The 16,069-nt window shown below is 42.9% G+C and overlaps 1 protein-coding gene across 2 annotated transcripts in view; it reads right to left on the reverse strand.

The window, feature by feature from the left end:
- LOC109923218 (protein EFR3 homolog B-like) overlaps positions 1–16,069 on the reverse strand; it is a 135,058-nt gene that overhangs the window by 90,233 nt on the left and 28,756 nt on the right. For both annotated transcript variants that reach the window (XM_048601040.1, XM_048601039.1), the window contains exons 7-9: positions 14,039–14,173; positions 10,391–10,469; positions 1,010–1,145 (exon numbers count right to left, since the gene is read on the reverse strand). In XM_048601040.1, the coding sequence (XP_048456997.1) occupies positions 1,010–1,145; positions 10,391–10,469; positions 14,039–14,173 (350 nt within the window). The remainder of the gene's footprint in view (positions 1–1,009; positions 1,146–10,390; positions 10,470–14,038; positions 14,174–16,069) is intronic.

Raw genomic sequence — 16,069 nt, forward strand, 5'->3', positions numbered from 1 at the left:
TCTTTTTGAAACGTATAATACGGCTGGACAGGGTTATTTCCTCTTGTGGGAATATCAAACTCAGGGCCATTTTAAAATAAGACATCTCATAAATAGAGTTATAGAAACCCTACGGTGTGGAAGCAGGCCATTTGGTCCATCAAGTCTACACTAATCTCCGAAGAGCATCCCATCCCATCCCTGTAACCCTGCGTTTCTCATGGCTAGTCCACCTCGGCTGCACATCCCCGGGTACTATGGGCAATTTATCACAGCCAATCCAGCTAACCTGCACACCTTTGGACTGTGGGTTCTGGAGCACCTGGAGGGAGCCCAGGTAGACACGGGGAGAATGTGCAAACTCCACACAGGCAGTCGCCTGAGAGTGGAATCAAACCCAGGTCCCTCGTGCTGTGAGGCAGCAATACTAATTACTGAGCTACCATGCTGCCCATTTAAGATGGAGATCATAGATCATAAAGTACAGAAGATGTCCTTCAGCCCATCAAGATAAGGAGGATTATCTTCTCTCAGATTGAGTGATTTGAAATTCTCATCAACAAGCAGTTGGTCCTGGAACATTGAATATTCTCAAGCGTGAGTTAGACAGAGTATTTAATATAAAGAAGTCAAGCGTTACTGAGGCTGACAAGAAATTGGAATTGAGGCCATAATCATGTTGGCGATGATCTTATTGAATAGTGGAGCCGGCTCGAAGAGCCACTTGATTAATTCCTGTTCCCATTTCTTATGTCGTGCTCGCCTGATCTGTTGTCTGACATAATTTCATTCAGATTGGTACCTGGACAGCTGCTGGTGTTATAGCCTCATTGTACTACAAAGTTACAACGTTAATTGCCCAATGTGCTCAGGTGCATCAAATGGCATCTATCATATGTAAATGATCTGCAACAAACAATCTAACAAAGCCCACAAACACAAAACTGCATACTGTTCAATTATTAATACAGTATTATTCATACAAAATAATATGCAGAATAGAGAACCACAAAGAATCTTTCCTACCCACCTACAGATCCGCCAGCTGCGATAACAGCAGACTCCGACAGCACATCCACAATGCCAGTGCGTACTTTGGCAACGCTCTTACTGTTGGCATCCAGGTGGCCCACCAACTGTTGAATGACCAAGTGGGAATGCTGGGACTGTATATGAGACAGAGTCAGGAAATGCTCCATTACACTTATAATCTTTCCCTGTTCTGATGGAAAGTATGACCTGAAACATTAACTCTGATTTCTCTCCACAGATGCTTTTCCGCCAATTTTTGTTTTTGTTCTGATTTACAGCATCCATAGTTCTTTCAGATTTTAACTCAGTTTCTCTCCTCACTGATGCTACCAGACCTGCTGAGTATTAAGCATTTTGCACTATTTTGCTTTAGGATGCACAGTGGTGTCACTCTTATGATTTTTTCTCTGAATTTGCCCCTTTAAGTAAAAACCTTGTTAAGTGACTGGTTTTCTTAGGTAGCAAAGCTGTGGTGCTGGACATGACTCTACCCTGATCTACTATGAGTCCTCCTATCAGCTTGGTGAGCTCCTTCTTTCACACATGGCAAGCTGCAGTTTGCAGGGTATGAAATTTCAGGTTGTGTTTCCTGCTAGCTCCAGGACCTGTATGGTCAGGTACTTGAGGACAACGGCCAAATTGACAGGATTCCGGCAATGACACACTCAACATCACTTGTATCTCAATCGATAGATGTGCCCGTTGAGACAGGAGCCAGGCTCTGTATCAGCAGATATTGATCTTGGCACCATTTTCCCCCCTGATTTTACAGTGATCAGACATCCTCTGTGTTGGGTTTCATGAGAGGTCGTTAGGCACCTCTCACTTATAGAGATTTTGTTCTATAGCTTGAGGGACAGCTCTCTGCACCAAGCATGGGTATGGTGGGGGGTGGTGGTGATAGCGGTGGTGGTGGTGGGGGGTAGGGGGCGGGGGAGGTGGTCAGCTCTTCATGACCTACTACAGCTGGTATGGGCTATGGCCTGATTTTCAGCTGTAGATTCTATAAGGAATTAGCTAAAGGCAAATTCCTCAAACAGTTAGAAAAATGTAGAATTTCTGCATGATTTCTACCTGTCTGCAGCTTTACATTTCACTTTTAAAGATACTGAAATACATCATAAAAATATAACAGAAATGCTGTTGCTGTTAAAACTATTTACTACGTTATGACAAGCAGAAACAACACTGCAGGCAGATGATAGAAAAAAAGTCATTTACACAGATACAAAACTTGTTACTCATTTCACTCCCGATTACTGATTATTAGGGATCCTTCTTGATGTATAGCTGTTCCTCCACATTTCCACACAGTTCACTGATCAGTGTTTGTGGAGAAATCTGCAGATTGACCACAGTTCCCTGAGGACAGGCAGCAATGGTGGCTGATATCTGAAAACATGACGCTCTCTTGTACCAGGGGACCAAGGTAAATCTGCAGAGCACTCCAACAGCAGCTCGACATAATGGATTTTCGTCATCTTTTGCAATTTGAGGATTATATGGCGTCTGTGGTAATTTATTGAATTGAGGGCTGTTCCTAATAGATTGCAGATATTTGTGATATCTAATGCACTTACAATGTCCAGAATAAAATGGCATCTGTTTAATGTGATTTTAGAATGTTTAGGTGATACTGATCTTGTCAGCAAAATGAATTACCCAAAGTTATTGACACAATTCAATCTGCACACCTAAACAATACCCATTATCCGACATGAAATTGATTTACTTCAACTGTATTAAATGCCACACCACATGTTACCTTTGAATATAAGAAAATTAATTCCAACTGACTAAGCATTCAAACAGCCACTACCTCCAGATCCCAAGGAAATGCTGAAGTAATAAAAGTGGCAAGTAACATTCTCACTACACCAGTGACAAGTAATGACTATCTCCCACAAGAGCTAACCTAACCATGATACCTTAACATTCAATGGCATCACCGTCATTGAATCATCTGCTTTCAACAGGTGGTTACCATTGACCAGAAACTGAACTGGATTAGCAATACAAATGCAGTAGCTGCAACAGCAGATTACAGGTTACGAATCTTGCAGTGGGAACAAACCTGTCTATTATCTACAAGGCAGGCATGTGATGGAATATTCCCCACTTGCCTCAATGAGTGCAGCTGCAACAACAATCATGAGGCTTGACACCATCCAGAGCAAAGTAGTGATTGATTGGCTTGATTGGCACTACATCCACAAGCATCCACTCCTTCTACCTTCAGCTCTGTGTGTACTATCTATAAGGTGCACTACAGAAGTTTATCAAGGCTACTTAGAAGCATTGTTCAAACCCACAACCACTTCCATCTAGAAGGACTAGGGAGGCAGATACATGGGCACATGACCAACTGCAAGTTCCCCTCCAAGCATCTCACCATCCTGACGTGGAACTGTATAGTCTTTCCTTCAGATTTGCTGGATCAAAATCCTGGGACTCTCTCCCTAACAGCATTGCATGTACCTTCAGCATACGGACTGCAACACTTGACAACTTCATGAGAACTTCTTGAGATGGCAGCTCACCACCATCACCTTGTCAACGGCAGTTAAGGATGAGTAATAAATGCTGGCCCAACCAATGACAAATGCCTCCCATGAATAAATATAAACCAATGAAAAGGCAGGTTCAATCATGATTTTGAAAAAGGAATTGCATGAACATATATCCCTCGCCATTTCTCCCAAACCCCTCACCATATTCCATAGATCCTTCATACCATACCTCACATTCCCCTTATCACTTCCTCTAATATCCTTTCTGTATCATCCAATCCCTTCCCATCATATCCAAGCACCTTCACCATATCACTTACTTACCAAACACATTCACACCACAGTGACAGGCAATGAACATCTTAAAATGAGAATCTTACCCATCACTGCCCCCAGTAGTCAGTGGTATTACCATTACTGAATCCCTCATTAACAACATCCTGGTAGTTACCATTGACCAGTAACTGAATTGGACTAGTCATATAAATATTGTGGCAACAAGCGCAGGTCAGAGCACGGAAGGAGATTCCGTAGTGGTCCTATCACTAGACTATTAATCCAGATATCCAAGTAATGTTTTGTGGACCTGAGTTTGAATGGCATGGTAGATGATAGAATTTGAATTCAACGAAAATCTGGAATTAAGGGTTAAATAATGACCATGAAACTGTCATTGATTGTTGGAAAATCCCTGTGTTCAATTCTGATCTCCTTGCTATATGAAAGATGTTGTTAAACATGAAAGGGTTCAGAAAAGATTTACAAGGATGTTGCCAGGATTGGAGAGTTTGGGCTAGAGAGAGAGGCTGAATAGGCTGGGTAAAAACTGAAACAACTGCGGATATTAGAAATCAGAAAAAAAACTCAGAAATTTCTGGAAAAGCTCAGCAGATCTGGCAGCATCTGTGCAGAGAAATCTGAGTTAACATTTTGGTCTAGTGACCCTTCCTCAGAACTGATGGTAGCTAGGAAAATGTTGGTTTTTATGCAGAAGAGAGGGTGGAGAGAGGGGGAAGGAGTAAACAATGGGTGGAGTAGAGCCCAAAGAGACAGAAAAACAGTTGAACAAACAAAGGAGTGGATAATATTCAGGGTAGGAGAGTGAATAGCTACTAATGGGGACTGTTAGTGCCGAACAATGAGTTGCGTGTAATAGCAGACCATGTGATAACAAGGCCTAGTGTGTGGTAAGGACTTCGGAGAAGTTCAAGCCCTAAAGTTGTTGAACTCGTTATTGAGTCCAGAAGGCTGTAGAGTTTCCAAGTGGAAAATGAGGTGCTGTTTTTCTAGCTTGCGCTGAGCTTTACTGGAGCATTGTGGCAAGCCTGAGACAGAGATGTTGGTCAGGGAACAAGGTGGTGTGTTGAAGTGGCAGGCACCTGGAAGCTCAGGGTCTTTTTTGCAGACAGAACATAGGAGTTCTGCAAAGCAGTCACTCAGTCCACATTTCGTTTTCCCAATGTAGAGGAGACCACATTGTGAGCAGCAAATGCAGTTGACTGGATTGTGTGAAGTGCAGGTAAAGAGCTGGTTCACCTGGAAAGTGTATTTGGGCCCTTGGGTACAGAGGAGGGAAGAAGTATAAGGTCAGGCGTTACACCTTCTGCAGCTGCGGGGGCAGGTGCCATGGGGCTGAGGGGGGTTGTTGGGAGTGAAGAATGAGTGGACTAGGGTTTTCCGGAGGAAATGGTTTCTGCAGAAGGCTGGCAAGGGAGGGGAGGAGAATACCGGTCTGGTCGTGGCATCCCGCTGGAGGTGGTGGAAATAGTGGCTAACGATCCTCTGGATGTGGAAGCTGGTGGGATGGTAGGTGAGGACAAGGAGGATTCCTATTGCTATTGTGGGAGTTAAGAGAGGGGCCGAAGGGGTGGGAAATGTGTTGGACCCAGCTGAGGGCCCTGTCAACTATGGGAATCCTTGGTTGAGGAAAAAGGTGGGCATTTCAGTGGCCCCCTCGTCAAAGTTTGCATCATTGGAACTGATGCGATGAAGACGGAGGAACTGGGAGAATGGAATACAGTCTTTACAGAGGGCAAGGTGTGAGGATGCAGGCTGAGGAGTGACCATAAGGAGATTTATGAAATCCTGAGGGGCATGGATAGGGTGAATAGTCAAAGTCTTTTCCCCAGGGTAGGGGAGTGTAAAACTAGAGGGCATAGGTTTAAGGTGAGAAGAGAAAGATTTAAAAGGGACATAAGGGGCAACTTTTTCATGCAGAGGGTGGTGTGCACATGGAATGAGCTGCCAGAGGAGGTGGTGGGTGGGTACAATTATGACATTTAAAAGGCATCTGGATTGGTACATGAATGGGAAGCGTTTAGAGGGATATGGGGCAAATGCTGGCAATGGGACTAGATCAGGTTAGGATATCTGGTCAGCATGGACGAGTTGGACTGAAAGGTCTATTTCCATGCAGAAACTCAATAAGGCTTTTTCGAGAGCATTTTTTCCAAACCCAAGGACAATGGCAGCAGATACAAGCAAACACCAGCACTTGCAAGTTTCGCTCCAAGCTATTCACCATCCTGACTTTGAAAAACATCATTGTTCCTTCAGTGTAACACTGTGGGAGACGTGAAGCTTTTCAAGCAGGTGGATCCTCACCATCTTCTTAGTGGCAGTAAAGGATAAGCAATGATACTGGCCTTGAAAATGACAATCAGATCCTAGGAATTTAAAAAAAATCTTAATTGCACCCTATCACCCGGTGACTTCATCATATTCTCCAGTCTCTTCATCATATTCTCATGTGTTTTAACCATTTCACCCTGTTCCTTCACTACACAGTCCTCTGTCTGTTCACCATATTTTTCAGTCCATTCATCATATACTCTGATCTCTGCACCATATCCTCCATTCATTTGCATATTTCTCTAGTCTATTTGCCATATTCCTTCAATCCCTTCACCATATCCTTTGGTCCCTTCATCCTACTCCCCTAGTCCCTTTACCATATTCCCCAATCCCTTCACCATATCCCCAGTTCCCTATCCATATGTCCCAGTCATACAGTATTGAAACAGGCCCTTCAGCCAACCATGGCTACCCTGACCAACAAACATCGAACTGTACTAATCCAATTTACCTGCACTTGGTCCATAGCCTACGATTCCCTGGCATTTTAAGTACTCTTCCAGTTGCTTCTTAAATGTTGCAAGAGTACCTGCCTCCACCTCCCTCTCAGGCAGCACTTTCCATATTTCTAAACGCTGTGTAAACCACATCAACTATACTAAGCTGATCAATATACCTCGTCACCGTTTCAAAAAACGCAATTAAATTAGGTGGATAGGATCCCCTTCCAATAAATTTATGCTGAATATCCTTGATCAATCCTGCCTTTCCAAGTGTTGATTAATCCTATCCCTCAGAATTCTTCCAATAATTTTTGGGAGGCACAGTGACTCCGTGGTTAGCACTGCTGCCTCACAACGCCACGGACCCAGGATCAATTCTTCCCTCAGGTGACTGTGTGGAGTTTGCACATTGTCCCAGTATCTGCGTGGGTTTCTTCTGGGTGATCCAATTTCCTCCACAGTCCACAGGGATAGGGTAAGGGGAAAGTACAGGCCCTTCAGCCCACGATGTTGTGCTGAACTTTTACCCTAAACCTAAGATCTATCTAACCTCCACTGCTACCTTATACTATCATCCATATGCCTATCTAATAACCGCTTAAATGCCCCGAATGAGGCCGACTCCACTACCCTCTCTGGCAATGCATTCCACGCCCCGACCACTCTCTGAGTAAAGAACCTACCTCTGACGTCTCCCCTATATCTACCTCCACTCACTTTAAAACTATCCCCCCTCGTAATAGCTACCTCCACCCTAGGAAAAAGTCTCTGGCTGTCTACTCTATCTATACCTCTGATCATTTTGTACACCTCTATCAAGTCACCTCTTATCCTTTGTTGTTCTAAAGAGAAAAGCCCTAGCTCTCTCAACCTTTCCTCGTAAGACCTTCCCTCCATTCCAGGCAACATCCTGGTAAATCTCCTCCGCACCTTTTCCAATGCTTCCACATCTTTCCTGCAATGAGGCAACCAGAACTGGACACAATACTCCAGATGTGGCCGAGCCAGGCTTTTGTATAGCTGGAGCATAACTTCACGGCTCTTGCACTCAATCCCTCTCTTAATGAAAACTAACATACCAAACGCCTTCTTAACAACTCTATCCACCTGGGTGGCAACTTTTAGGGAACTGTGGACATGAACTGTGAGATCCCTCTGCTTCTCCACATTGCCAAGAATCTTTCCATTAACCCTGTATTCTGCTTTCAAATTTGTCCTTTCAAAATGAATCACCTCACACTTTTCAGGGTTAAACTCCATCTGCCACTTCTCAGCCCAGCTCTGCATCCTATCAATGTCCCTTTGCAACCTAGTCAATGTCCCTTTGTAACCTGGTCTGTGATTACCTGGCCTATCCTTGCTGTCCTTCTTGAACAAAGGAACCACATTAGTTATCCTTCAGTCAGCTTGAACTTCACCTGTGCCGAGCGAAGTATTGAGTATCTCTGCAGGGGCTCCAGCAATCTCCTCCCTTGCCTCCCATAACAGCCTGGGATACATCACATCAAGCCATGGGATTTATTCACTTTTATGCCCACTAAATTATCTAATACGTTCTCCTTATTAATCCTAACGTGCTCTTGAACCTCATCATCCCAAACTGGAACATCCAGCGAAAATATCTTTCTCTTCTATGAATACAGATTCGAAATATTAATTTTAGACCTCAACCATGTCCTCTGGCTCCACACACAAATTGCCCCTTTGGTCTCTAATCAGCCACACACTTTCTCTGGTAATCTTCTTGCTTTTAATATACTTATAAGATGCTATTGGGTTTCCCTTAATTTTATCTTCCAAAGATATTTTGAGGCCCCTCATTGCCCTCTGAATTTCTTTTACAAGTACCCTTCATTACTAGACTTTTAAAAGGCCTCCATTGTTTTTAATGCTCTGTACCTAGCATATGCTTTCATGTTTTTCTTTGTCAAACTCTTGGTAGCCCTTGACTTCCAGGGCTCTCTGGACTTGCTGCCCTTACCCTTCACACTTACAGGAACATGTTGGTCCTGAATTCTCACTGCACTACTTTTAAAATACTTTCACTTTCCAAATGTAGACTTACCTGCAAGTAGCTGCTCCCAGTTTATGTTTGCCAGATCCTGTTTAATGATGTTGAAATCAGCTTTTCCCCAATTTAACTTCCAAACTATCCTTCTCCCCTTCCATATTGACTTTGAAATTCATAGAGTTATAGTCACTATCCCCAAAAATGCTTGCCCACTGTCGCTCCAACCACTTGATCAGCTTCATTTCCTGGGCTTATGTCTGGCACTGCTCCATCTCTAGTGGGACAGTCTGTATACTGGCACAAAATGTTCTCCTGGATGCACCTTAAAAATTTGACCCCATCTGGTCCTTTCACACTAAGGTGATACCAGTTAATGTTAACAAAGTTAAATTCCCCTACAACTATGATCCTGTTTCTCTCACACCTTTCTGTGATTTGCTTACACATTTGCTCCACTATTTCCATCTGACTGTTGGGAGACCTGTAGTAAAATCCCAGCAAAGTGAATGCCCCTTTTTAACTTCAAAGATCTACTCAGATGGCGTCATTTGAAGAGCTTTCTAGGACATCCTCCCTCATTAATGAAATGATTATTTCCTTTATCAATCATGCAATGTCCCCATCTGTCTTACATTCCTTCCCCAACTACCTCCACCATGCCTGAAACTTTTATACCCTGGAATGTCGAGCTGCCAGTCCCGTCCTTCCTTCAACCATTTCTCAGAGATTGCAACAATATCACATTCCTACCTGCTGATTAATGCTCTATGGTCATCTGCCTTACGGATTGGGCTCCTTGCATTAAAATTCAGGTTTCCAGATCTTCCATGTGCCTTATCATTTCCATGTCTTCTCTTCCTGCAGAACTGTCCTGGTATTCTTTCTATCCCGGATTGGACCTTGCTCCCAACTTTACATCCACTCCATGTCCCATCTTCTACCAAAACCCCAACAGCAGGAGGAAACCTTCCAGAATGGATATTGGGCTGTTCTGGTTCAGGTGCAACCTGCTGAGCTTGTGCATCCCAACTAACCTTAAACTGTCCTAATGATCCAAAAATCTCTAGCCCTCTGTCCTACACCATCCCTTTAGCCACAGATTCATCTGACCTATCTTCCTACTCCTATCCTCAGTACAGTGTGGCACTGGAAGTAATCCGGAGATTACAACCTTAATAGTTCTTCTCCTTAATCTACTACCTAACTCTTCAAACACCTTTTGCAGAACATTTTTTTTACCCATATCATTCATACCGACATGTACCATAACTGTTGGCTGTTCACCATCCTCCTTCCGAATGTCCTGCAGTTGCTCTGAAACATCCCTGACACTGGCACCAGGGAGACAATACATCATCCCGTCACCATAGCCCCATCCCCCTCACCATATCCCACACTCCCTTAGCCATATCCCCATATTCTTTAATATACTTAACAATAAACATGACTTGCACAGCATGACTTATAAATAAATGCTTTATTGAGCATCTGTCCACTGAACTCAGTTCGACAACTCTAATAGCAAGTTTGAAATAACTGAACAATGCATTTCAAACAAACTGGTTTACTGCAATCTAACAGTGATCAGTCCAAATACTGTCCTTACCTACCCTCTGGAAAGTGAGGAGATAGACATAATCTGTTGAGTCTAATGGTGGATGTTGTTGTTTATGATAAAAAAAGGACTGTAACCCTGACGCTGTAGTTCCTTTACCAATAGTTAAATTAATGTATGGGACCCAATTGGGAGATTTAGTGAACACTAAACATCAAACACTTACCTGAACAGAATACATGATGATTTTGAAACACCGGACTGCAAACAGCTTAGGCTCCCACAGTGAGTGGTTATCTAAGTGCCTAAGAAACAAATGACAAGGATTTACTTTTATTTACAATGGCCCATCCTGTCAATTTCTGCCATGACAGGAGTTAAATAAATCCAACTTTTGTCTTTAACTTTTATTGTTGTTAAGCACTGGGGAGAGTGCATCATGTTTGTTTTCAAATCTCTCCATGTCCTTGTCCCTTCCCATCCTTTACATTCCAATTCTGGTTTCTGGCTCATCCCTGATTTTAATTGTTTCGTCATTGGCAGCCATGCCTTCAGATGTCTGGCCCGTAAGTCTTCAATTTCCTTTCTAAACCTCTCCACCTCCCTCACTTTCATCCTTTAAGAAAACCATCCCTTTGATCAGACTTTTAGACATCTGACCATGGAGTCAAATCATACAATCATGGAATCATACAATATAAAAAAGACCCTTTGGTTCATCCAGTCTGCAATGAGGAAAGCTATTCTAAAACTAAACTAGTCCCACTTTCTAGCACTTCTTGAACATTATGACATTTCTAATACTCATCCACATACCTTTTAAAGGTTGTAAAATTTCTTGCCTCAAACTACCCTCCCATTCAAGATTTTTACCACCCTGTAGGTGATAACAATTTTCCTGCAATCTCTCTAAACCTCCTGCCTTTCACCTTAAAATTATATCCGCTTGTTACTGACCTTTCAATTGAGGGAACAGCTGCTTTCTATTCACCCTGTCCATGCCCCTCAATCTTATTTACCTCAATCAGATCCCCTCTCAGCTGTCCCTGCACTAAAGAAAAGAACACAAGCTCTTCCAGCCTCTTCATAGCTCCAGCCCAGGCAACATCCTGGTGAATTGTCTTGGCACTCCTTCCATTGCTGTCACACCCTTCCAATACTGTAGTAATCAGAACTGCCCATAGTACTCCAAGTGTAGCCCAACTAAGGTTTTGTACAGTTGAAACATAATGTCCCTGCTCTTATAATCTATGCCAACAATAGATGAAAACAAGTGTCCATTATGCATTCTTAACTACCATATTAGCCTGTCCTGCCACCTTCAGCCCTTCAGGATGAGCACCCCAAAATCCTTCTGTTCCCATTTTCTCCCCAATATAAGTTGATGTTGTTTTTGTCTGCATTGAGATTCAAGATTACCACCTCTTTTCTATAATAGTTGAGGAACCAACTAGAGGACAGGCCATCCTAGACTGGGTATTGTGGATTGAGAAAGAAATAATCGGCAATCAAACTGTGGGAGGCCCTGGGAAAGAATGGCCAAATAAGACAGAATTCTTCAATAAGATGGAGAGTGGCATTGTCAATCCTGAGATCAACAGTTAATGGTAGGGCCCTGTGTGGTGTTGTCAAACAGAGAGACTTAGGAGGTCACTTATATTGTTCTTTGAAAGCTGAGTCACAGGTAGACAAGGTAGTTAAGAAGGCATTTAGCACACTTGTCTTCATTGCTAAGACCATTGAGTATAGGCATTGGGATCTAATGTTGAGGTTGTACAGGACGTTGGTGAGGCCACTGTTAGAGTACTGTGTACAGTTCTGGTTGCCCTGCTATAGGAAGGCTATTATTAAATTTGAGAGGGTTCAGAAAAGATTTACCAGGATGTTGAAGAGACTGGAGGGTTTATGGAGAAAGCAGGATTAGGCTATTGAGTTGGACGATCAGCCATGATCGTGATGAATGGTGGAGCAGGCTTGAAGGGCCAAATGGCCTCCTCCTGTTCCTATCTTCTATGTTTCTATGAGAGGCTGGACAGGCTGGGACTTTTTTCACTGGAGTATAGGAGGTTGAGAGGCGACTTTATAAAGGTTTATGAAATCATGAGGGGCATAGATAAGGTGAATGGCAAGGGTCTTTTCCGTAGGATGGGACAGTTCAAAACTAGGGGACATATTTTTAAGATGAGAGGAGAAAGATCTAAAAGGGATCTGAGGGACAACTTTTTCACACAGAGAATGGCTCATATGTGGGATGAATGCCAGAAGAAGTGGTAGATGCAAGCACAGTTCCAACATTTAAAATACATTTGGATAGATACATGTATATGATACGTTGAGAGGAATATGGGCCAAAGGCAGGCAAGTGGGACTAGGTTAGTTTGGGAAAATTATTCAGCATGGACGAGTTGGACCGAAGGGTCTGTTTCTGTGCTGTATGACTCTATGACCACGATCCTGAATCTAAACAGAGGAACTATGATGGCATGAGACAAGACCTAGAGGTCCTTATACAACATCAATATAAGTAAGTCTGCAGGTGCATCAGGCAGTGAAAAAGGCAAATGGTATATTGGCTTTCATAGCAAGAGGATTCAAGAACAGAAGCAGGGATGTCTTGCTGCAATTTTACAGGTCTTGGTGAGATTGTACCTAGGACATTGTGTACAGTTTTAGTGTGCCTCTGATGAAGGATGTTCTGGCTAAGGAGGGAGTGCATGAAGATTAAACAGACTGTTTTCTGAGATGGCACGACTGATGAATGAAGACAGGTTGGATTGTTTAGGACTATATTCACTGGAGTTTAGAAGAATGAGGGGGATCTTATAGAACCCTGTAAAATTCTAACAGGACGAGACAGATTAAATGCAGCAAGGATATTCCCAATGACCAGGGAGTCCAGAACCAAGGGATCACAGATTAAGAATGCATGGTAGGCCATTTAGGACTAAGATAAGGAGAAATTTGTTTACCAAAGAGTGGTATGTCGGTGGAATTCTCTGCCACAGAAAGTGGTTAAAGCCAAAATACTGAATGTTTTCAGGAAGGAGTTAGATATAGTTCTTAAAGGCTAAAGGGATCAAAAGGTACTGGTTGAAAGATGGAACAGGGTACTGAGTTAGATGATCAGCCATGATCATATTGAATGGTGGAACAGGCTCAAGGGGCTGAATGGCCTACTCCGGTTCTTATTTCTTTATGTTTCTTTTTATAGTCATGCAGAATGGAAGGAGAATAGTAGCTGGCTAAGTCTGTGATCACAAAGAGTTAACAGGGCTGTCGAAGTGGTTTAAATGGTTGCATAGAGTCAGTGTTAGGAGACAGTGTACATTTATCTGTGGGCAGGGGATTAAATGGGTATGCTGAGTCAGTGATAGGGAAAAGAGTCTATGGGTCTATGAGAGGGGATTAAATGGATGCATGGACTTAGTAATGGTGAATAGTTTACATGAGGCTGTGGAAGGAGATTAAAGAGTGTATAGAGTCAGTGATGGGGAAAGTGTACATGGGTGTGGAATGGAATTAAATGGTTGGGCAGAGTCAATGATAGGGCAGTGAGAGAGGATTAAACAAATAAAGCAAATGCTATGGATGCTGGAAATCTGAAACAAAGAGAATGCTGGAGAAACTCAGCAGGTCTGGCAGTATCTGTGAACAAGAGAAACAGAATTAACATTTCAAATCTGGTACAACTTTTCAGAACAGTGGATTGAATGGGTGGTTGGAACCAATGATAGGGCGAGAATGTACATGGCCTTTCATATTTCCTTCTGTCCTCACATAACATTGATTAAATGCAGCTCCACTGTGATGTCATCAAATTTAAGCCACAAAATGTCCAGTCTGTTGGACTGTATTAACAAAACACATCACGTACATTAAAACTGGCTTGATGGCATTTTTGATGTTTCCATACGCTGCACGGCCTAGCAGCTCTCGAAGGCAACCTTCAGCCACGGCAGCAGGGCTCTCCTTCTCCTTCTCAGTTTCTTGCAGTGGTGATGGAGAACGACTGAAAAGATTAATTAAGGAGAATTAGAATGAACTAAATGTGATCCAGATTAAATGACAAATAAAAGGAAGGAAATTTTATGGTGAAGTGGTTGAGGTTAGGAACTAGTGTAAGTCAGTGAGTACAGAACAATAGGTGTCGAGGTTTGGTGTATAATAATATATCAGCAGCAAAGTCTGAGATGAATTATAGGTTACAGAGTTTCAGGAATTGGAAGTTGGCTAGGACAGAGTGAGAATATTTGCATTGGCGTGAAAGGACATAGATGTCAGTTTTATCAGCAAACAGGGTCTGAGATGTGTGAAAATACAGGCGTGGTAGAAGGTATTCTTGGCAACAGAGAAATGTAGGATTGGACATTTAGTTAAGGATTGAATGTAATAGTCTGATTTAGACTGAATTACTGGCTTTAGAGACAGGCAAGGTTTTGAAGAGATGCCAAATTCAGCATCTAAAAACAAGAGATGGCAAGAAGAGATACAAGAATGAATGAAGAATGTAAGAGGGCATCCCAAGAACTCAACCAGGCAGAACTAAGAATGAGGTGGTGAAACTACATCACAGGACAACTATCATGTCAAACGTCCTGGAGACCTGGTTCTCCACCAAGAAGGCCATCAAAAAACACATAGAATTAGACCCTATGTACACACCACTATAAAGAAAAACTGGAAATGAGGTAATCAATTCCAATGAACCCTGGAGTTTAAATAGCATGCGGAAAAATACAACAACGCTTCATCGGAGGCTGCACTGATAATGTTACCCAGCACAGTAATGAAACATCTGCAAACTAATGAACCAGCTCGGTGAGCAAACCAACCACAGCATGTCAAATAGTATAGCAATGAGTGTTAGAGCTGAGTGATTCCACAAACAATGGGTCAAATCTAAGCTCTGCAGTTCAGCTACAGCCAGGTTTGAATGGTGATGGACATTAAAACAACCAAGAAGATCCAATTCAAGAGTGAACTATACGGTAAATGGAAAAGCCCTGGGGAAAATTGATGCACAGAGAGATCTGGGTGTTCAGGTCCATTGTACCCTGAAGGTTGTAACGCAGGTCGATAGAATGGCCAAGAAGGCATATGGCATGCTTTCATTCATCAAACGGGGTATTGAGTACAAGAGTTGGCAGGTCATGTTACAGTTGTATAGGACTTTGGTTCGCCCACATTTGGAATACTGCGTACAGTTCTGGTCGCCACATTACCAAAAGGATGTGGATGCTTTGGAGAGGGCGCAGAGGAGGTTCACCAGAATGTTGCCTGGTGTGGAGGGCGCTTGCTATGAAGAGAGGTTGAGTAGATTAGGATTATTTACATTAGAAAGACGGAGGTTGAGGGGGGACCTGATTGAGGTCTACAAAATCATGAGAGGTATAGACAGGGTGGATAGCAAGAAGATTTTTTCCAGAGTGGGGGACTCAATTACTAGGGGTCACGATTTCAAGGTGAGAGGGGAAAAGTTTAAGGGAGATATGCGTGGAAAGTTCTTTACACAGAGGTGGTGGGTGCCTGGAACGCGTTGCCAGCAGAGGTGGTAGAGGCGGGCACAATAGCGTTATTTAAGATGTATCTAGACAGATACATGAATGGGCAGGGAGCAGAAGGATACAGATCCTTGGAAAATAGGCGACAGGCTTAGATAGAGGATCTGGATCGGCGCAGGCTTGGAGGGCCGAAGGGCCTGTTCCTGTGCTGTAGTTTTCTTTGTTCTTGTTCTTTTAACCAATAGGAAGTGGAGTCTCCACAAATATCTAAATGGGAGAGACTTTGAACAGATCTAACAAGTTAAGAATGGGTATCCATCAACAGCAGAATTGAACTCCAGTACAATCTGAGATTTCACGGCCCGGCATATCCCCCACTCAACCATTATCAACAGACCAGGGGA

This window comes from Rhincodon typus, chromosome 9 (assembly GCF_021869965.1).
Source record: "Rhincodon typus isolate 14 chromosome 9, sRhiTyp1.1, whole genome shotgun sequence".
In the NCBI taxonomy this organism is placed as follows: domain Eukaryota; kingdom Metazoa; phylum Chordata; class Chondrichthyes; order Orectolobiformes; family Rhincodontidae; genus Rhincodon; species Rhincodon typus.